At 43.0% G+C, this 23172-nt stretch overlaps 1 protein-coding gene across 1 annotated transcript in view; it reads right to left on the bottom strand.

The window, feature by feature from the left end:
* LOC308305703 (traf2 and NCK-interacting protein kinase-like) overlaps positions 1 to 23172 on the bottom strand; it is a 133825-nt gene that overhangs the window by 42735 nt on the left and 67918 nt on the right. The window contains exons 5-13 of the mRNA XM_080750539.1: positions 20361 to 20471; positions 17924 to 18014; positions 14891 to 15021; positions 10004 to 10058; positions 9370 to 9448; positions 8173 to 8348; positions 5311 to 5377; positions 4781 to 4979; positions 2847 to 2954 (exon numbers count right to left, since the gene is read on the bottom strand). Coding sequence (XP_080606665.1) covers positions 2847 to 2954; positions 4781 to 4979; positions 5311 to 5377; positions 8173 to 8348; positions 9370 to 9448; positions 10004 to 10058; positions 14891 to 15021; positions 17924 to 18014; positions 20361 to 20471 — 1017 coding nt within the window. The remainder of the gene's footprint in view (positions 1 to 2846; positions 2955 to 4780; positions 4980 to 5310; positions 5378 to 8172; positions 8349 to 9369; positions 9449 to 10003; positions 10059 to 14890; positions 15022 to 17923; positions 18015 to 20360; positions 20472 to 23172) is intronic.

The following is a 23172-nucleotide window of genomic DNA, read 5'->3' as shown; positions in this document are numbered from 1 at the left end:
CTGGAGAATCTCTAACTGCCTCTGTTCCTCTTCCAGCTGTCTACGGATATACTCCTGAACAACAGTGAGCGCGCCGGCACGTACAGGGAGAGAGAGAGAAAGAGAGAAAGAACGACAGAGAGAAAGCATGTTAATGCAAGAACAAAATCGAGAGGGGAAGAGACGGGTAAAGCAGATGAAAGTCATCTAAGTGGTTGGTGGTGGCAGAGGTTTTCAACCACGGATCTGTGGATATATTCCTGTAACAACAACCTGCATCAGCAGGTACATGGGAGGGAGGTAGAGAGGGGGGTGTTATAATGAAAAGAGAGAGAAGGAGATGTATATCAAGGAGGTCCCTACCTCCATTTACCAAATATTTGAATATTCGAATATCAAAGTCACTATTCAACGTTGTTCACCGAAGTCGAATATTTGCTTTTTTTATTTTTTTTTATTGTTTTCTCTTAAACAAATATATAGTTTATAAAGCTTGGCGAGACAGGAAGTCATAAGAATGAGTTATCGATGCGCCTGGTGGATGAATTTGTTCGTGACCCCCAAAATAAACATATTTGAACTGGGGGACCCACCCACCCTGACAAACACTTGGAATTTTACAGTAGGTATTATATTTAATGTGACTCGGTTCCGCAGATAAATATTGTGAAAATAGCAGATCTACATGATCACAACATGTAGATCGTAGTGAGCATGTAGATCGGCTATTTTCACAATGTTCGCCTCTTGCTTACTTAATATTTGACAGTTTGGCCAGTTTGGCCAGTCCTGTCGAATATTCGACTATTCGAATACTTTGAGGTTGAATAATTCGAATACTAAAAATCACTATTTGTGAATGCCCTACAAGGAGGAAGGTTAACTCCCAAACAACAGCATATCATCAGGCCCAGGGGAGAAAGAGAGGACAAGGGAGAGAAACGGCAATGTTGGAGCAAAGGAGAGAAGAATGAAGACTGAGACAAAGAGAAACTCAAGCTGACATCGGCTCCTCTTGCTGCTATACCAACGGATACTGACTGGTACAACCATGCATCAGTGGGTAGAGAGAGAGAGGGGGGAGAGAGATTCAGAATTACATCCTGGAATGCCCAAGAATGAAGGAGAGAGAAACATAAGGGATCTGCTTCCAACTGTATCAGATACTGTATACTGTGGTCTTAATCGTCATGGAGAGAGGGAGAGAGAGAGAGAGAGAGAGAGAGAGAGAGAGAGAGAGAGAGAGAGAAACAGAACAGTGCAAACCATGCTATGATATTCCTTCACATCCAATGGCAGCAGGAGAGAAAGATGAAGAGAGTGAGAGAGAAAGAGAAAGCGAGAGAGAGAGAGAGAGAGAGAGAGAGAGAGAGAGAGAGAGAGAGAGAGAAGAGAGAGAGAGAGAGAGAGAGAGAACACTAGCACAGACTCCCTCCTGGGATTTATGCAAGCAGCCGCAAGGGTGGGAAGACAAAGTCAGAGACACAGGAGAGCTAAAGGAAGAGAACAAATAGCAGACCATCTATCTATGTAGGTACCAATATATCTATGTATTATGTACTGTATGTACAGTACCGTATCTAATAGAGAGAGAGAGAGAGAGAGAGAGAGAGAGAGCGAGAGAGAGAGAGATGGACATATAGACAGACAGACAGACAGACCTTGGAAAAGGAAGCCAAATTCTAATAAAGAAAAAAAGAAAAGAAAAATGATCAAGTAGAGGGGAAAACGAAGGAGAATACAACCAGAGAAAGACAGAAAAAGTGAAACAGAGAGACAGGTCTGGGGTGATGGAGAGAGATAGACAGAGAAATGGAGAAAGAGAGAGAGAGAGAGGCGAGAGAATACTGAGTGACTGGGAGGAAGATTGAGTGTATGAGAGAGAAGCCTGCCAGCAAACAGAAGGACAAAGGGATAATGGAATGGTGGAGAAAGAGGGAAGAGAGTGATGTGCTCCTGGCAGCCAGGTGAGGTTCAATGAGAGATGGACAGACACAGGGAGAGAGAGAGAGGGGAGGAGGTAGGGACATGCTGGGCCCCTGATTCAGCCCGGGAAAAAGAGTTGGAGAGGCCCTCATTGTGACAAGCCCTCATTGTGACAAGCCAGTGGGCCAATTACTGTACATGAGTTATATTTCGTTGTTGTCGGGTGGAAAGTTGTATGTCCAAAACCGTTTGTTTTGTATTTATCATTTTAAAAATGATTTAAACTAGTGAAAACAGCTGATCTACAAGCACAAAACGCCTCGCGGTGCGAGGCGTTGTGTGCTTGTAGATCTGCTGTTTTCACTACTTTTGTGCAACGGCCTTGTATGATGAAGCAGGGCTTCCTAATGGCCGGCCTGGACTGGAAGGCGTACTCCCATACACACACCAGTGTCTGATAGCTGAAAAGGGGGGGGGGGGACGTGAATGGTCAGAAAGATGACAGGTCAGATACCAGAACACAACCGTCTGGACAACAGCAGCTAAATGCAAGCCGAGTGTCCTGACAACCTGAAGAAATAAGCCTGAAACTGATGTCCCTGTGGTTGTATGAAAGGGGGTGGAAGTCAGAGAGAGAGAGACCTTTCAGCATAGATGAGGGCATACTTTACATGAAACTAACATACATGCATCATACAGTGTTAATGTGAAGCTGCAATCGTCAACTTATTTGAAAGAATAACACGTTATTTTAACAAATCTGTATGGTAGAGTATGTTGATACAACTAGCGTGCCTGCACTCTGCAGAGGTTGGAGGTGGTCTCCCAACTCTTCTGATTGAGAAGTTTCAACTCTGTACAAATGGACCCTGGATAAATTAGATTTGAGGTTCCCTATATGCCCATTTCTTGTCTGTGAATGTGCGCACATGTGCATGTACCTGCTCTCTCTCTGCGTGCCTCCTCTCCTCCTCTCTCCGCAGTTGTTCCATCTCCTCATAGCGTCTCCTCTCCTGCTGTTTCCTCACCTCACGCTCCCTCTGCTGTTGCTGTGGGACGAGTAGAGGAAAAACAGAACAGAACCAGGCATAAGCAACACGAATGCAATGAACATGAACACACTATGCAATGAATGGAACTATGCCAGTCAACATTTACACTACAGTCCATAACTCTTCGCTGCAGTCGGGGCGGAAACCTTGTATTTCATTTTGACACTTGCTTTGGCAATGTAAAGCTATGTTTTATCATGCCAATAAAGCTCCTTTGAATTGAATGTCCAAAACCGTAACTTTTTTTTATTACTTTTGTGCAGAACTCTTGTATGATTAAGTAGGTTATAAGTTTACGAAAAAGCAAGAAAAGTGGAAATATGGCTTCAAAAGGCTTCTGTCTGACAGCAACGTTTTGCTATTGTCCTAACTGGGATTCGTAGAACCCAATTTCCCCCTACTCTCAGACCGAGACACACACACACACACACCCCTGAGTTAAGCGGTGATGTTGGCCGATCCCAGTCGTGGTGTTTAGCGATGCGTTTGGAGGACTTCTCTGGTGGGAGCCCAGAGAACGAGCACAGATTATGGGCTAAGGATTTCATGCTTAAAGCCTGCTCTCTGGAACTAACAGAGGGGCACTGGGGAAAGTGTGTGTGTGTGTGTGTGTGTGTGTGTGTGTGTGTGTGTGTATGTGCGTGTGCGGCTCTCTGCCTTTCCCCCTCCCTCCTCTTGGTGGGATTGTGCGAACATGAACACCTATCAGACCTGTGTCAAATATGCAGCAATATCCTGAGTGTCGTTTTCACTCTGAGACTGTGACAAATTGACCCACATGGGACCCGTAAGCATACAGCAAATATACCTTTTATGCTTTCTGCCTACTTAACCACTACTGGGACAGGGTTTGTGACGTGGGATGACAGCTTAACAGCAAAATGTTTAGACACTCAGAGCAAAGTGTTTTCACAGTGAAATGAGTGCACTTTTCTTCCTTTATTTCCTGTGACTGACATCTTACATGACATTATGGGAATTGTCCTGGTGTTGTAAACCTCCACCCATCTGGTACTCCACCGAGGTCAAAATAAACTAAATGTTCTCCACTGCTACGAGGGATGGGATCCTTCTAACATTTCTAACAAGATTCTAACAATTCTGGTTCCTTAACGATTCCCTTTTAGCGGTCCGATTCCTTAGTGGTTCCCTATAACCATTCCTATAGCGGGTTCCAATGGACCCTTACAGGTCTGTAACTCTGACGATGGAAATAAAATGGACCCTTTTACGGGTCCATTTGGTTCCATGTGTACACTCACAGAGTTAAGATGGTCCTTGAAATTAAAAGGTTTGAGAACCACTGGTACAGTCATTGTACAGCAGACGTGAAGTGTGATAAACCCGTTCTGGAAACCGTTCCAAATGCGATGGAACAAATTCTGGTTCCTCAGTGTTGGATCCGGTTCAAGGTCCCAACCTGCTATGTAACTGCTATTTGACAAAAGACCAATGCCTGTGTGTACGACTATATGAATGTGTCTGCTCCTTAAAAGTAAGACACAAAGTATAATAATGGCCAGCCCAATCTTTAGCTATTTATAGTGAGACAAATGACAATGAGGTGTTCAGAGTACAAATGTAACATTTTGCCATTTAGTGGACACTCTTATGCTTAACGTGTGTGCGCGTGTGTGTGTGTGTGTGTGTGTGTGTGTGTGTGTGTGTGTGTGTGTGTGTGTGTGTGTGTGTGTGTGTGTGTGTGTGTGTGTGTGTGTGTGTGTGTGTGTGTGTGTGTGTGCGTGCGTGCGTGCGTGCGTGCGTGCGTGCGTGCGTGCGTGCGTGCGTGTGTGTGTGCGTGCGCGCGCCTCTGCTCCACTCACCTCCTCCAGCCGTCTCCTCTGTTCCTTCTGCTCCTCGATGCGTTTCTGCCTCTCGGCCAGTAGTAGGCGCTTGTGCTCCTCGTTCTGCTGCTGCTCCAGCTGCTGCCGCCTCAGCGCCTCCGACCGCTCCTTATTGGCCAGCTGGAGACGCAGGAAGTCCCGCCTCAGGGTGGACTCCCCGGGGATGTTGATAATGGAGCTGAGGAAGAGGACCGAGGATGAGGAGGGGAATTCATTTGGAGATAATTGAAAGGAGGGTGGGGGGTGGTACGCGCATGTGTCTACATGTATAGACATCTGTGAGTGTGCGCGCAGACGTGAAGGCACCCTGTACTTTTTAATATGTCTGTACTGTATGTGTGTGTTGTGTACACCAGAAGGCATATGTGTGTGTGTGTGCTTGAGAGGTAGAGAGAGAAAGAAAGGTAGATAGAAATAGATAGGTAGAGATGGAGAAAGAAAGAATGAACGGTAGAGAGAAAGAAAGAAAGAAAGAACGGTAGAAAGAAAGAAAGAAAGAAAGCACATACCTTGGTTCACCCATGTCTCTCTCCTCATCCTCCTCTTCGCTGCCACTGTACTCATATTCTGTCTCATCTTGAGTGTGTCGGGGGGGGGGGGGGGGGGGGGGGGGTTGTAGAAGGACAGAAAGAGAGAGGAGTTTATATGAAATCCACAGAGCTAATGGTTAACGCATTAAAAAGGATACCGGCCGTGCTTATTAACATTTACTTCCATCGACATAATCCATCATTGTCACAATGTGGATGAGTAAAAAAAAAGAAGAAAAAAAGATAATGATACAAAAGAATTTATAACAGCTTTATCAGACAAGTATCACCGTGTGTATTCGCTATTGTGAAGGGTGCAAGGGTTATATTATTGTGGGGTCGTATATGTCCACATTTTGAAGATGATGGATTGTATTGCAAAAATGTGGAAAACAAATAAATAAAATGCATCCGCGGCATCCTTTAATTTCCGCTTGCGCTCATTCAAGGGCTATATTCAAGTTCTGTATTCAACAGATGCTTTGTGCATTCATAGCCGGCTTCTTCAGATAAGGGTGCAAATTGCATTGACAATTGCCTGTAGCAGTGGAGAACTGTTCTCCACTGCTACAGGCAATTATTTTTATGCTTTAACTGTTGAAAAATAGCAGATATACAAGCTCACAGCGCGGCACTGAGTGCCGCGCTGCGAGCTTGTAGATCTGCTATTTTTGAAAAATCGTGAAAATGAGTGCAAGTCTTTGAATATCTTTGACCCGATCTTTGACCCGACTTCTAAATCCTTCCTCTAAATAATGTTCTCCGAGAACATTATTTTCTGTCAGAAGTGGGCTCAGTCCAACCACTGTCAACCAGTAGATCTGCAATTTTTGAAAAATGTTGAAAAATGTGTGCAAGAAACCTACTGTATGTTTCCATGTCAGTGGTGCTCAAACTTTTTCATGTCAAGGACCCCCAAAATGACATGAATTTGGCCACGGACCCCCATCTCAAAATATTTAGTTCCAGGGACACCCCCGGGAAGCAAAATTTGAGTTACAAATGTCCGCTTAAAAAATACATATTCAAAGATTTGCACACATTTTCATGAGTTTTCAAAAATAGCAGATCTACAAACTCGCAGCGCGGCACTCGGTGCCGCGCTGTGAGCTTGTATATCTGCTATTTTTCAATAGCCTAAGTTACTAGGGCCCCTCCACCTTGGGCCCTGGTAACTCAGTCCCACTTTCCTACCCCTTGTGACGCCCCTGCTGTCAACCACCACCACCGGCTACATTTCTGAGATGCACGACGCGCCCCCATTCCCTTCCTGCCATGTGAACGTGACAAAGTGACAGATACAACAACGCTTCTGTCCCTGCAGAAGACGCTTCTATACTTCATCATGAAGATGTCCGACCCAATTCCTCACAGTATGCCACTTCATGATGGACTTAACCCTCAACGAACTGGAACGCGCCCAGAGTCACGTTAGATTTGAACCACTTTAACCATTATTTTATGCTTTAACTATTGAAAAATAGCAGATATACAAGCTCACAGCGCAGATATACAAGCTCACAGAGTGCTATTTTTGAAAAGTCGTGAAATTGTGTGCAAGTCATTGAATATCTTTGACCCGATCTTTGACCCGACTTCTAAATCCTTCCTCTAAATCAGCGGTTCTCAAACCTTTTAATGTCAAGGACCCCCAAAATGACATTTATTTGGCCGCGGACCCCCATCTCAAAATATGTTGTTCCAGGGACCCCCCAGAAGCAGAGATTTGAGTTACAAAAGTTTGCTTTGAAAAATATATATTGAAAAATTTGCACACATTTTCACTATTTAAAAGAAATAGCAGATCTACAAGCTCGCAGCGCGGCACTCGGTGCCGCGCTGTGAGCTTGTATATCTGCTATTTTTCAATAGTTAAAGCAGTCAATAATTCTACGCCTAAATGGGTTAATAAATGGGGTTCTGGGTGGTTTGGTCCTGTGCATGTGCTCCTGTGCATGTGTGCACGTGGCAAAATCCTCAATGTTAATTCGACACAGTGTGAAAATGGATTTAACGGTGTAGCTCTACCTAACGCACCACCAGCATGCATGTGTACATAGTAATTCTGCCTGTTTCTTTGGTTAGCAAGTAGCACTAGCAAGCAACAGGCTAGCCACTAGCCAGCCACACATAACAACACTACGTCATGTGTTGGTCAGACGGTGAACCAATCGCAGAAGACTGCCTCTTTGGTAACGCCCATCCCAGCAATCGCCCTGGGCGGGAGCGACCTCAGACTGAATAATGAAGTGAAACGAAACGTCAATTCAGGTGTGTCAGGCTAAGTTTCGTACACTTTTCGGAGTAAACTTAACAACAGGATTTTACTGTGTATGTGTGAGCTAGGGATGGGACGATAAGCGATATTATCGTTTATCGTGATAAAAAACATTCACGATAATCGTATCGTGGAAATGTAATTTATCGTGATATCGTCCTCCGTCATGCACTGGGATGAATTCACCTTTTATTTGCCAGGCTGCATATCCGGTGCCATAATCCCTCTATCTATTGGTAAAACGTACTTATAATCTTCTTACTTGATCCAGTCTTTTTTTCACTCTCTACCAAATCTCTTTGCCAAAAACTAGCCGATCGACAAGCTCACAACGCGTCGCATTGCAACGCATTGTGAGCTTGTAGATCTGCTATTTTTTGGGCAGATGTTCCGCCCCAGGATAATGGATGTTGGGGATATTTTGATTATCGCGATAATATCGCAAATCGCGATTTCTTTGGTTACAATAATCGTGATATGAAATGTTCATATCGTCCCATCCCTAGTGTGAGCATGCAGTTACTTCAATCCACATGTGCCAGCATGCTCTCCAATGCACGTACCTCTCTCTCCTCTCTTCTTCTTGGTGCGGTCGATGTGGTCTTTGAGCTGGATGCGCACCTGCCTCTCGTTGGGCAGGTCTCTGATGAAGGGGTGCTTGAGGAGCTGCTCCGTGCTGGGCCTCTGACTGTGGCTCTTCACCAGACAGCTCTCAATGAAAGACTGGAACTTCTTGGACCTTCACGCGTACACAGACACACGCAAGCACGCACACACATGTGTTTACACACCTTACCATCTTTGCAGTGGTGGAAAATAACTCAACTTTGAGGTACTTTTGCTTTACTGGAGTATTTCCAATTTTCTATACTTTTACTTTTACTCCACTACATCTCACAGGCAAATATTTTAACCCCCAGCCTTTTCTTTCTGAAGAGAGAACAACAAAATTGATGGAGCTCGCACGAAAACACATTCCACCCACTTCCTTACAGCTGTAAACCTGTGATGTGACAAAGTTCTGATTGCTGTCAGACAGTCCTGGAAATTGAAATCTGAGGCGCCGTGAAGGCTTTCGTCCTTGTAAACAGTAATTTACAAGAGAACTTTGAGAGCTGTCAGACAGCTTTCTGCAAAACAACAAGACGTGTTTAGGCATGAGAGAAAACATTGAGATCCGTCCACCACACTTAGCCTGCAACCTGCCATTCTTGTATCAACCCCTCGACCCATGGGCTAGAGACGCAGATGCAGCCAATCGCATATACCAGGGCTCTTCAACAGGGGGTCCGGGACCCCTAGGGGGTCCTCAGAGTTACTACAGGGGGTCCTCCAAATCTTTGTGATAGAAACCTTTTTTTTCTTATTTTTTATATTAACCACTTGAACCCTAGTGTCCATATTCTGAGAGCTTTAGCCAAAAATAGCAGATCTACAAGCTCACAACGAACTTGTGAAGGACCCCCAAAATGATATATGTATTTGACCACGGACCCCCATCTCCAAATATTTAGTTCCAGGGACCCCCAAGAAGCAAAATTAGAGTTACAAACGTTTGTTTAAAAAATACATTATATTCAAAGATTTGCAAACATTTTCACGACTTTTCAAAAATAGCAGATCTACAAGCTTGCGTGCTGCGCTGTGAGCTTGTATATCTGCTATTTTTCGATAGCTAAAGTATAAAATAATTAAGGCCCCTCCACCTTGGGCCTTAGTAACTCAGCCCCACTTTCCTCCCCCCTTGTGACTGCACTCACCATTTCTTCGACTTGAGCCTAGGGGCGGGGTTCCGTGGAATGAGAAAGAGGGCTCTCATTGGGTGCATGTCACACAGTGCTGGACAGACAGACAGACAGACAGACATCAGAAACCAATAGGAGGTAAGGTAAGAAAAAGTGCACTCTCTGCAAATTCTATGTATTTAACATAATTATCATGGCACGTAGTCAAAGTCCAGTCTCAGTTAAACTTCCATGATCAATACATAATGTCAATGCCAATAACACTGTTAGTTTAACACACACACACACACACACACACACACACACACACACACACACACACACACACACACACACACACACACACACACACACACACACACACACACACACACACACACACACACACACACACACACACACACACACACACACACACACACCTTTAATTACAGTCCATCTTGCCTGATCAGGACATTAAGCGTTTTACAACATACTGTACACTGTAACATGATTCACAAGAGTGACTCCAGATCTTTCCTAAACCAGTGGGAAGGAAAGACTGAGTAAATAGAATAAATTAGCGGTACATGTTGCCCATCTACCCACTAGTCTATCAAGGGTATATTTTACACTCAGTTGAAAGCAAATGTGTACTGTGTGTACTCACGTGGAGCGCCTTCAGCCATCTCTATGGCTGTAATCCCCAATGACCACAAATCACTCTGCAATGGTAGACACACACTGTGTTAATGGTGAGAGACATACAGAGGAGTAAGTAAGCAGTGGTGGGAAAAAGGTATGCAGATATATCCTGTTACAAGTAAAAGTCCGGAATAAGACATTTACTTTGTGTAAAAGTACAAAAGTATTGGTGTCAAAATGCACTTAAAGCACCAAAAGTAAATTTCACAAGTTTTCTTTTTTTGTTATCAATTATTTTTATTTTCCAAAACATGAAATTAGAGACATACATATGAATAGAACAAGAAAAAGTAAAACATTGATCAAAAGAAAAATGCAATTAACAGACAAACAACACAAACAATAGCAAAACAAGAAAAGGAAAAGAAAACCCACCCACCCCCTTTCCCCGGACCAACACGGAATGTACAATAGTGCATGCCTGTGCTAGGCTGTTACCACTATATAGTGATTTCTTGAATCATAGCCTTAAGCTTATCTGCAATGTCCGACCACATATTAATGTTTTCTTCTTTTGCTCCGTGTAACCTTGCTATCGACTGCTCTAAATATACTATATCTAGAAAGGTCAAGGCCCACTGGCGGAACGTTAACGTATGAGGAGGTTTCCACCGCGTAGCTACCATCTTCTTCGCCGCCGTTAATCCAGCAAAGAAGATGCGCTTGCGTATATTGTTTAGTTGCAACTGTGAGACGTCATTTAATAAAAATAAAGAAGGAGAAGATATGATATTAATACTAAAAATAGTTGAAAGTTTGGAGGCAACCATATTCCAGAATGACGACACATTTGGGCATTCCCAAACCATGTGAAGGAAGGTACCAATACTATTTGAGGCGCAGAGAGTGCAGTTGGGATTATTCAAAATCCTCATAGCACATAGTCTGCGGGGAGTTAAATAAGTCCGATGAACAAAATTTAAATGAATTTGTTGATGGTCTGGATTTCTAGAAGATAGCCTAATGTTAGACCATACTGTGTCCCAACAAAAGTCAGGGTCCAAATTTGGTACATCATTCCTCCAAACAGTATCAACAGATAGGGGCCCATAACTACAGTCTAATAAAAAACCATAGAGGGTGGAAACCAAACCTCTTGTTCTGTTACCATCACAGATAAACTCATGGAAGGGGTGCAATCTAAGGGGAGCTTGCCATGGGACCCCGTAGGTCCTCATGGACGTTCTCAGTTGGAAGTAGAAAAAAAGGGTATTTCCAGGCAGATTGAAGATGTCACACAAATCTCGAAAAGGTCGTAAACCATTTCTATCAAATAAGTCCCCTAATGTACGAATCCCCTTAGCCCTCCACCTTGGAAAGCGAATGGGGCGATCCTCGATTAAAAGTCTTTGATTATTGAACACTGGGGAAAATAAGTTCCATTTACAATCAATCTTACACATCTTTTCAGCTGCCCTCCATACTGCCACTAAATGAGAAATGATAGGTCCAAAGCGAACTTTGCATTGATGTGTAGTTATGTTTGAATAGATAAGATCTCTCAATTCAACAGGCTGCACTAAACTCTCCTCAAGCTCTCTCCAAGAAACCTTATTTGCTGGGTTAAACCAATTTAAAAGGGGGCGGAGCGTGAAGGCCCAATAATAAAATTTAAAGTTGGGCAATGAAAGGCCGCCATCATCTCTAGCACGTTGTAATAGAGAAAGTTTAAGACGAGGGCGTTTCCCTTTCCACACAAACTTAGATATCGAAGAGTGAAGCTTATTCCAGTATTGCGGCGGTGGTGGCAAAGGGAGCATAGAGCTTACAAAGTTAACCCTAGGAAGAACATTCATCTTTATGATTGAAACTCGAGCTTGGAGAGAGTTGGGCAAAGATGACCATCTATCTAAATCAAGACAAATCTTATTTAGAGTGTCACCATAGTTGTTCTTAACAATAGCCTGAAGAGAGGGGAAAATATCTATGCCAAGATATTTGAATTGGCTTACTACTGGGATTATGGGCGGCAGGATAGCAGATCTCATCTGATCATTTAAGGGTAGAAGGGCTGACTTCGTCCAATTAATTTTGTAGCCGGAAATGGAACTGAACTGATCAAAAATTTGAAGGACGTGAGTAATTGACTGTGGTGCATTCTCAATGAACAGTAGAATATCATCAGCATATAGGGAAATGCGATGCTGTGTGTTGTTAATCGAAACAGGAGTAATATCTGCAGACTGACGCACTGTCTGAGCCAAGGGTTCGAGTGAAAGTGCGAAAAGGAGAGGACTAAGGGGACAACCCTGCCTTGAAGATCTGCCAATCGTGAATAGCGGCGAACAGATCTTACCGGTTAGGACCATCGCTGACGGATTAGAATAAAGTACTTTAACAAAATGTATGAATGAAGCACCAAATCCCATTTTATCTAGTACAGCCCACAGGTAAGACCATTCCAGACGATCAAATGCTTTCAACGCATCGAGCGACAACACTGCGGCGGGGGTCCTCAGCTCCTTAGCCCTATCGATGATATGCAATAGTCGTCTAGCATTATCAGAGGCTAGTCTAGTTCCTATGAAACCTGTCTGATCACAGTGTACTAAGGTGGTCATAAAACCCTGCAAGCGACGCGCAAGCACCTTAGCAAAAACTTTTAGATCAGAATTCAAAAGTGAAAGCGGTCTATAGCTTGCGCAATCTGTGGGATCCTTGTTCTTCTTCAACAATAATGATATAATAGCTACATTCACATCCCTGGAGAAAGAGCCACTTTCAATTGCATATCGAAACATGTCTAGCATCAGCTGACCTAGATCTTCCCAAAAGATGGCATAAAGTTCAGGGGGTATCCCATCCAAACCAGGCGACTTGCCCCTACGCATTGCGAGCACAGCTTCCTGTAATTCCGCCAGATGGAGCGGTCTATCTAAGGCTTCCGCATCCGCCTCGCTAAGGGTTGGTAACTGTATGTTGGATAAAAAATCATTGCATACTGCATCATCGTGAATGACCTCGGAGGTGTAGAGCTCATCATAAAAAGCACGAAACGTGGCATTGACCTCTTTGGGTTCTGTAACCATGGCTCCCGTTGTTGATTTGACACTAACAATATCAGCAAAATGCTCATTGGATCTAAGACGTAAAGCGAGTAAGTGACTGGGTCTTGCACTATTAAAATAGTAGTTTTGCCTTGTGCGTTTCATTTGAAATTCTGAGCGGCGCTTGAGAATGGAGTTAATTTCTTTCTTAACTAGCTCTCTCTGGGTTGCTGTACTAACATCAAAGTTATTTTGGAGAGAATTATCCAAAGTAGAAAACCGAGATTCCAATTCCACCAGTTTGGCTGACCTTAATTTTCTCTGAGTGGACGCATAGAGGGTTGTATTACTCCTGATAAAGCCTTTAATTGCATCCCAAAGAATTCTGGGATCCTCAACTGAGCCTGTATTGATATTTATAAATTCGCGCAAACCAGTTTGAAACTGAGCTACAAATGCCGCATCGCGCAGCAGTGTGGTGTTAAACCGCCATCTAGGAGCTCTATCTATAACCTGTTTCAGTGAAGCAACACACAGCACCGCCTTGTGATCCGAGAGTGACATTGGGAGCAACTCTACCTTGGCAATTTTATGAAACAAGCTAACAGGGGCAAAAACGTAATCGATCCTAGAGAATGAAGCATGCCTACCCGACAGAAAAGAAAAATCTCTAACCGTTGGGTTCATTAAACGCCAGATGTCGAGTAAGCCAGTTGAGTTTGCCCAAGCACGTAGTTCTGCAGACGCTAGTGCTTGTTCTCTGCTTTCTACCCCAGTGGATCTATCAAGGTTATGTTGCCATGTTGCATTGAAGTCAGCACCAACAATGATTTTGAAATCCGTCAGTTCCAATAAGGTTTTAGTTAGTAATTTGTAAAACTCTTTGTCTAAAACATTTGGAGCATACACAGAGACTAGTGCTAGCATTTTACCCTCCAAGCGGATTTTAGCAACAGCTATCCTCCCGTCACTGTCAGACCAATCACCCAAAAAATCCAACCTAAGGTTACGTCTAGCCAATATGGCTACTCCCTTGGTTTTGGAAGAAGCAGCTGAAAAGGCTAAAACACGATAATGTTTATTAGCCAATCGGTTGGAATGCTCTTTTAAAAGATGAGACTCCTGTATAAATGCAAAGTCAATTGATTTAGATCGCAAAACCCCCAAAATGCTGGTTCGCTTATGCGGTATATTCGCTCCCCTTACATTGAAACTTAGAAATTTATATTCTGTCATAATTGTGGTTCAAACCATACGCACAGCAAGCACAGTAGAACATTTTAGAATTTCCTAGTTGGTCAATTTCACAAGTTTTCAAATGTAAAAAATCTTTTGGGGCGCCTGCTGGCCTACCGGTCCAGTCGCATATTACATAGGCTCTGATGCCTATGTGCCAGGGGGGGGTCATCCAAATTATTTTGGGGGAGTCCCCAGATGATTAGCTTAATGTGAAACATTGTTTTCTGCCTCAACAGTAAACAAACCAACATAAAGTGTAAGTGTATAGAGGCTATCTGCTCTCTAGGTCGTCCTCAGACGAGCCTTCCATCGTCGCTTCCAGGCACATTTCTAAAGTGACAATGTAAACATTGGCCAAATTATCAAATATTAGAGGCAGAAATTGTGAAAATAGCCGATCTATATATGCTTGCAAGGCGTTGTGGGCAATCTGGGCATGTAGATCTGCTATTTTCACAATAGAACCGTGTTATGCAAAACGTAATGCCTCAACTCTTAGTGCGGGGTCCCCAGTTTAAATATGATCATTTTGGGGGTCACAGGCTGAAAAGGTTGAGGACCACTGCTTTACACCACTGTAAGTAGGCCAGCCAGCCAGCCAAAAGCAAGAGGCTGTTATTGCATACCTTGAAGTCGTAGGTGGCGTCAGGGTTCTCGTCGCAGGCGATGACCTCTGGAGCCATCCAATATGGCGTCCCGATAAATGTGTTCCTCCTTCCAACTGTTCTGTCCAACTGGGCCGAAACGCCAAAATCCACTGCACGCGCACACACACACACAAACACACACACACACACACACACACACAAACACACAATACAGGTTTGTCTCAAAGAATGTGAATAAAGCATTGGAAGCAGCAGATGCCATAGCATCCCAAATCGTAGAAATTTCACACTGGACTTCAAGCAACTCTGACTTCAGAAGTTTGACATTTCTCCATTATAAATCCTTGTTTTGAGTGGTCTTGTGTAATATTTTGAGATATGGATTTTTGATTTTCATGTATGCCACAAAAAAAGGGTTTGAATATTTCACTGCATGCGCAATGTACAGTATCTAGAATATATGAGAATATATATTTTTTCTCACAGAATACATACATACACACATACTGTATATAAAAACATTAAAACTACAGTGTCGTGTATGTAGCCGTATTGCTGCATACCACTGGGTTTTACTGACTTTCACAATGGCCCGTAAACAAAAGCGAATTATCAAGCCTGCCATAACTTTCCTGATTTACAAACAAGCAGCTACATTATAATCCCACCCTGCTGGGCTTTATAGTGTGTGTGTGTGTGTGTGTGTGTGTGTGTGTGTGTGTGTGTGTGTGTGTGTGTGTGTGCATGCGTGTTCCCTCAGCATTCTGTGAACAGTGGAGAAATAAGATATAGATGAGTAGGCTGCTTTTCTGTAGAGCAGAATAAAGTGTAATTACACACGCACACGCACACACACACACACACACACACACACACACACACACACACACACACACACACACACACACACACACAAACTCTACACCTCCTACTAGCCTCCTTAATCCTAAAGCTGGATTTACACTTAGTTGCACACCAAAAATAGCCGATCTACAAGCTTGAGTGTTGCGTCATCGTTCGACGTTTGCGACGTAATTACGTCTCGACGTAACAAATTTCGGCACATCCAGATGTGCCAATTTCCCCCACAATGCACCTGGATTCAGCTTCTTCCGGGTGCTTCAAAACGCCACTGAGCACTTGCATTGAAATGAATAGCTGGGGGCGGGGCTATCCGCTCTCTATTATACAGCAGTGGTTCTCAAACTGTTTAGGCTTCAGTACCCCCTTTTGCTGAATGCTGAATCCAAGTACCCCCTTTAATTGACAACAGCATTTTCATTAGAACAAACTGACGTTAAAAGTCCAGTTTTTATATCAATATGTTGAAAATAAAAGTAAGTAGCCTGTTTTCTATTCAGTAACAGTAAAATTCTCACTTAATTTGGTTTAAAGCTTTACAGAGCAGCACGTTCACATACATGTGTCAATGTTTTATCATTAAACATAACAGTAAAACTAGAAGAGAAAATTTCTAAGAAATTTTAAGTGTGCCTGCAGCTCGCTAAGTCTGTGCAACCTTGTGTAGCGGTTGGTGTTAGCATTAGCGTTATTTCATTTGACGCAACCCGCGTGTCTGTATGACAAACGGTTCACGAGATCAAGGGTCACTTCCTGTTTGGTGAGGGGCACTTCCTGTTTGGCGAAATAGGCCCCAATTAAGGTCATGGACGATTAATGAATTAAAGCTGCAAGCAGCGATGACCGGGCCCTCGCAGCTCTACCCACGTCACAAGGCCAGCAGCCAATCAGAAACCAAACAGGAAGTCAGCCATTTCGACTAATTAGTGGCGTTTTGGAGCATTTTTGGCCGTTATCACGGGTCGCACTTTAACGACAGTTTTTTGAGAAAAAATTGTTTTGTGAGAAAAAAAAAAATTGAGAAAAAAAAAATTAGAGAAAAAAAAATGTTTGAGAAAAAAAAATTGAGAAAAAAAAATTTGAGAAAAAGAAATTTGAGAAAAAAAAATTTTGAGAAAAAAAATTTTTGAGAAAAAAAGATTTTTGAGAAAAAAAAAATTTGAGAAAAAAAAATTGAGCAAAAAAAATTTGAGAAAAAAAATTTGAGAAAAAAAAATTTGAGAAAAAAAAATTTTTGAGAAAAAAAAATTTGAGAAAAAAAAATTTGAGAAAAAATTTTTTTTGAGAAAAATTTTTTTTGAGAAAAAAATAAATGTATGACACCAGCCGCGAGTCTGTACGACAAACGGTTCATGAGTTATAGAGGCACTTCCTGTTTGGTGAAGGGCACTTCCTGTTATAGAGGGGGCGGGGCTTAATCAATTACAGCTCATCCCTATTGGTCGGAAAAAGACCAAAGTTGTGTGAGCATTTTACATTTTAAATGATGTTGCTAGGCAAAAGTATGGCAGAGTTATGTGGCGCCAAAGTTTCTGTTTTTTTTTCGGTGTCCCCCATTCAAAGTCAATGGAGTTTTTGGGCGTCGTTTTTTGCGAATTACGTCGCAATGGTAACGCGGATCGGAAAGAAAAGTAATAGCACACCATTCCCGGCCGAGCCGCACGTTTTGATGTATATATTGCGGGGGTGGCGTAAATCGTGCGGCAGTTATTAAGTGCCGAAATTTCCCCCATTCTAAGTCAATGGGGTTTTTGGGCGTCGTTTTTTGCGAATTACGTCGCAATGGTAACGCGGATCGGAAAGAAAAGTAATAGCAACCTATTCCCGGCCGAGCCGCACGTTTTGATGTATATATTGCGTGGGTGGCGTAAATTGTGCGGCAGTTATTACGTGCAGAAATTTGTGGCGAAACTATGGACTTAATTAATTAAGTATGGCGGATTACAATAAGTGTTTTGCCATTGCGTTGCATGGCAGGCACACTTAATAATTGTTTTCATTTTCTTTCAAGTACCCCCTGTAGTACCTCTGCGTACCCCTAGGGGTACACATACCCCCATTTGAGAAACACTGTTATAGAGTATATACAGTATACTCTATGGGTGCACTCCACCGTGCACAACAACGTATGTGGAGCCCCTAGTGTGTCTTTGAGGAGGCAGAGTGGGGGCAGATGGAGCATGCACTCACCTAGCTTGACCTCTGCGTTCTCCGTCAGCAGCACGTTCTGCCCCTTGATGTCTCTGTGGATGACCTTGTGCTGGTGCAGATGGGTCAGACCCTGCAACCACACACACACAAGCTGAGTGACAGCCAGCCCAACAGTGGCTCCAGTCGCGTTGACTAATTAGTACGATGTCGTCGCCGTCGGGCGGAAACCTTGTATGTCCATTAGGGATGGGACGATATGAAGATTTCATATCACGATTATTGTGATAAAAATAAATCGCGATTTATGATATTACCGCAATAATCAAAATCCATTATCCTGGGGCGGAACATTTGCCAACAAATAGCCGATCTACAAGCTCACAACGCGTCGCAACGCGTCGCGTTGTGAGCTTGTAGATCGGCTATTTTTTGGCAAAGACATTTGATAGGGAGTGAAAAAAAAGACTGTCAAGTACATAATCTATATTCTAAGTACCTTTTACCAATTATAGAGGGTTTAAGTGGTACCGGATATGCAGCTCGGCAAATAAAAGGTGAATTGATCCCAGCGCATGATGGAGAACGATTTCGCGATAAATTAAATCTCCACGATACGATTATTGTGAGTGTTTGTTATCACGATAAATGATAATATCGCGTATCGGCCCATCCCTAATGTCCCAACTTTTTTCCCCCCGTAAATGAATGCCCTACTTAATCAAACTACAGTGTTGCACACAAAAGAAACAAAGTTAAATCCTGAAAAGGAACAGTTTGGACATAATTATGAGGTTTACACCCTGCAGAGAAACAGCAACGATATGCACTGCAATGCATTGGAGTTACTGCATCTACTGTGCAACGCCAATTGCGTTGTCACCCGACCCTTCCTTTCACTAAACAAAAATGAAGTGCTACCGTTGGGACTCGGGAGACACTTTTGTCGTTCCGTTGTGTGTCGTTATATAAATGAAGATTCTTTTCATGCGGTTTACGGAACTTGGTAATATGTGGGAGCGTCATTCATTCTTTGATTCCGTGTTCCCTGTAAATTGTGAAATCTGGTCTGTCTTGTATTCAGTACATACCAGCGAAGTCAAGCCAAGATAAGTTAGACAAAACATGAATAGCGATAATGAGAGATGGAGACTGCGAAAATAAAAAGATAAAACTGATAACAAATAAGAGACGGGAGGACAGAGGGGCAAAAACAACAGACAAAACTAGAGAGAAGAAGTAGAGAGGAAACAAGACGCAAAGGACAGAAGAAAGACGAGAGACAGAGACAAAGAGACAGAGAGTAAACAAAGAGGAGAAACACACAGACACACACACACACACACACACACAGAGGGACAGAGGACAAGTCTAGAATTAGAGGCCAAGACAGGAGAACAGAGAAGAGAGATGAGGGGCTGAGAGGAGGAATAACAGAACAAGACAGGAAATCATTTTGGCTTCAGTTCAGAGCAGCACCAGCGTGTAATTGACAAGATGTAGCGATAAGGCTCTCTGTTTGGATCTGTGGACCTGAGCACAGAAAGTCACACAATGGAAGCTAGGAGAGACTTGGTGTGGTGGAATGGAACTGAACGGAACTGATTACCATTCATGGTTATTCTATTACGTTGCCACAAACACATTTTCGTCAGATCACAGTCAAACAACAAGTGTGTGGCTGTGTGCGTGCGTGTGTGTTCCAAATGTTGCCAATGTGTTTGAAAGAATAAACAACGTTAGGAGAATATCGTCTCTGTCGGTGGAAACCTCATATGTTACTTTTCAGGATTTAAAAAAGAGCAAAAGTAGCATCGACTTGTTTGTTTTCGAGAGAGTCACACAAAAGCATCAAAGCAGAGTGACGCTGTAGTATGATCAAGTAAGGCTTTCGTTTATGAAAAAACACAAAAATGTTAAATATAGATATAGATGTATATCGTCGTTGTCGGGTGGAAACCTTGTATGTCCAAGACCGTTCGTTTTGTATTTATGATTTTAAAAATGAACTAAACTAGTGAAAGGTGCGAGGCGTTGTGTGCTTGTAGATCTGCTGTTTTCACTACTTTTGTGCGACAGCCTTGTATGATGAAGCAGAGATACGAGGTTTCTGCCCAACAGTGACGATATGACTACTGGCGAGTCAGAGTGGCTATATGGGTACAATACCATACAGTACATAGACCTCGGTGACACAAAACATTTTGGATAATTTGTACATCACATATACCCATGATCTTAATTAGGCACAAAGACAATAACAAAATAGCATTTGATTGAATAGGTTCAAATGAATACTTATAATAACCTTATGACATGGGGCTTCATGGCCTGTGCTCCAAGTGTGCTTGAGATTAACTACATGGATACATTCACCCAAAAACTGCCGATACACAAGCTCACAAGGATGCATGCGGTTGGAGTGGTTAAAATGTTTGAGAAACAGTGTTTCAGCGAGGGTGACGTGAAGCTGTGTTACCCTGAGGATCTCTCTGCAGATGTAGGCCGTCCACTCCTCCTTCAGAGAGTTCCCTTTTGTGTTCTTAATCAGGTCTGTCACCGAGCCAGCACCGCAGAACTCCATCACCAGCTACACACACACAAAACATTTGTAATAATAATACATTTAGGACAGAAATTTGATATAAATGGCATTTTTACAACAACAAAAATATTTCAAATTTTTTACGATAATCCTAAAGGCCGACTAATATTTAGCAGTGTGCCGGTATCGCACACCGACAATAGCCAATCTACAAGCTCACAATGCATCATACTGCAACCAACACCTTGTGAGCCAGTAGATCTACGAATTTTGGTGCTTGACACAGAACTATGCTCATATCAGGCGTAACTTTGAACCCATCCCCTAAATCTAACCTCTAAATGTCTAATGTTAACCCTGACCCCAACCTGAATCTTTACCTAATTATAAGTTTAAAGGGATTTTTTGTCCCCAAAATGAAACATTTTCTATCGATTACTCACCCCATGGAGACTTGAATTCATGCATACAGTATATATATATATATATATATATATATATTTTTTTTTGTCCCATTACTAAGCCAATAATTTGAGGAGACTCTTTGTGTATCCATAGGGAACAAAGCAGGCTCTCTGTGTCTCCATAGGGAAAAAAGCAGGCTATTTGTGTCTACATAGGGAACCACTGCTATCAAATTATTGGTTTAGGAATCCGACAAAAAACAAATAAATACCCATGAATTAAGGTACCCAGGGGTGAGTGAAGCCCCTTTCAGACAGGAGGCGGTTCACTCGCCTTAGTAATCATTTTCAATGAGAGGCGGGCGATTATTGAAGTTGAAGTTGAGGGGCCGAGCGGGCGGCCAGAGGGCGAGGTCCCGTGAAATTCTCGTGTCCGTGCCCGTTCATGCATACGCTCGCAGGTGGCAAGAGCTGAATTTCTTTTTCTACGCCATGCGCGTTTATGTCTCCACATGAGAGACCGTGCTGATCCAAGTGAGAACGCCCGCGTCACTCACCATCACTTGCCTTTTTTTGGGCGGGTGAATTATCCCTTTAACTCTATACATATTTTTGTAACCATAAAACAACCATTTCTCTCGTGCGGACCAAATTCTACAGTACTTGCGGTAACATTTGGCTCTCACAAGTATAATAATACATTTACACACAGAGTCAAATAAGGTTTCATCACACAAAAAAAGGCTGGGAACTCCTGTCAAAGACATACAAACCAGTCCAGACAGAGTGACCTTTTATTTTTTTGCTTTCTGTCTCTTTTGCCCTCTTTCACACACCCACTCACACACCCACTCACACACACACACACACACACACACACACACACACACACACACACACACACACACACACTTGGCACAAAGTCAGGCAACAAGGTCATAGCAGCCGACGCAACTGCCAAACCCATCTCTTGACCCAAACTCAATCTGTCCTCCCCCTCTCTCTGTCTCCCTAGCCACCTCTTCTTTCTCTCTCCATCTCTCCTCTCGTCCCTCTTTCCCCCTCTCTCTCTCTCTCTCTCTTTCTCGCTCCCTCCTAAAGCCGTGTCCCTGCTGTCATTCTGCCTTGGTGCCGCGTCCAAAATATCCTCCCTGCGGATTCTGTAGCCAAGAGTGCAGTTGGCTCTGTGCTGGAGCCGGTTCATCCACCAGGACAGTACACTGGAAAACCCTGAATCTTAATTTAACTCTGGGAGTGTCCACACACACACACACGGCTGTTTAAACAAGCATACATGTGTGCAGCACACCGACCCCTAAAATGCATGCGCATTACAGGCAAACAAATGCCAGCAAAAAATAAGTACACAAAAATGGTGACACGTTCCCATGCACGGACGGACGCATGTGCACACCTGCATGCGTTAACACACCATATGCCCGCCTCAAACACACACACACACACACACACACACACACACACACACACACACACACACACACACACACACACACACACACACACACACACACACACACACACACACACACACACACACACACACACACACACACACACACACACACACACACACACACACACACACACACACACACACACACACACACACACACACAGTATCCACACAAAAGATAAGTCATGGGGAATTATGAAGGTAACTACTGTAGATCTGGCTGTGTGTGTGTGTGTGTGTGTGTGTGTGTGTGTGTGTGTGTGTGTGTGTGTGTGTGTGTGTGTGTGTGTGTGTGTGTGTGTGTGTGTGTGTGTGTGTGTGTGTGTGTGTGTGTGCGTGCGCACACTCCAAATGAATATCGTTGCTGCCGGGGGTGTAAACCTCATATGTCCAAAACTGTCACTTTTACAAATTCAAATTCAAAAGCAGCAAAACACAGCAGATCTGCAGTACAACTCAAAATGTGTTGCTTAACGCATATCCTTGCTACCTTTGTGTGATACTGTAATATGACGAATTCAAGTGCTAATTCATGTGGAGATTAGGGATGGGACAATATGAAAATTTCATATCACGATTAATGTGACAAAAGAAATCGTGATTTACGATATTATCGCGATAATCAAAATATCCCAAAACATCCATTATCCTGGGGCAGAACATTTGCCAAAAAATAGCAGATCTACAAGCTCACAACTTGTGAACTTGTAGATCGGCTATTTTTTGGCAAAGAGATAAGGTAGAGAGTGAAAAAACTACTGTATCAAGTACATGTACTAAAGGTAAGTTTTACCAATAGAAGGTTTAAGTGGTACCGGATGCAGCTCGGCAAATAAAAGGTGAATTGATCCCAGTGCATGACGGAGGA

Source organism: Nannobrachium achirus, assembly GCF_963921795.1.
Source record: "Nannobrachium achirus genome assembly, chromosome: 20".
Lineage (NCBI taxonomy): Eukaryota > Metazoa > Chordata > Actinopteri > Myctophiformes > Myctophidae > Nannobrachium > Nannobrachium achirus.
Note: the sequence above shows the minus strand (reverse complement) of the source record. Positions and strands in the feature narration are given on the sequence as shown.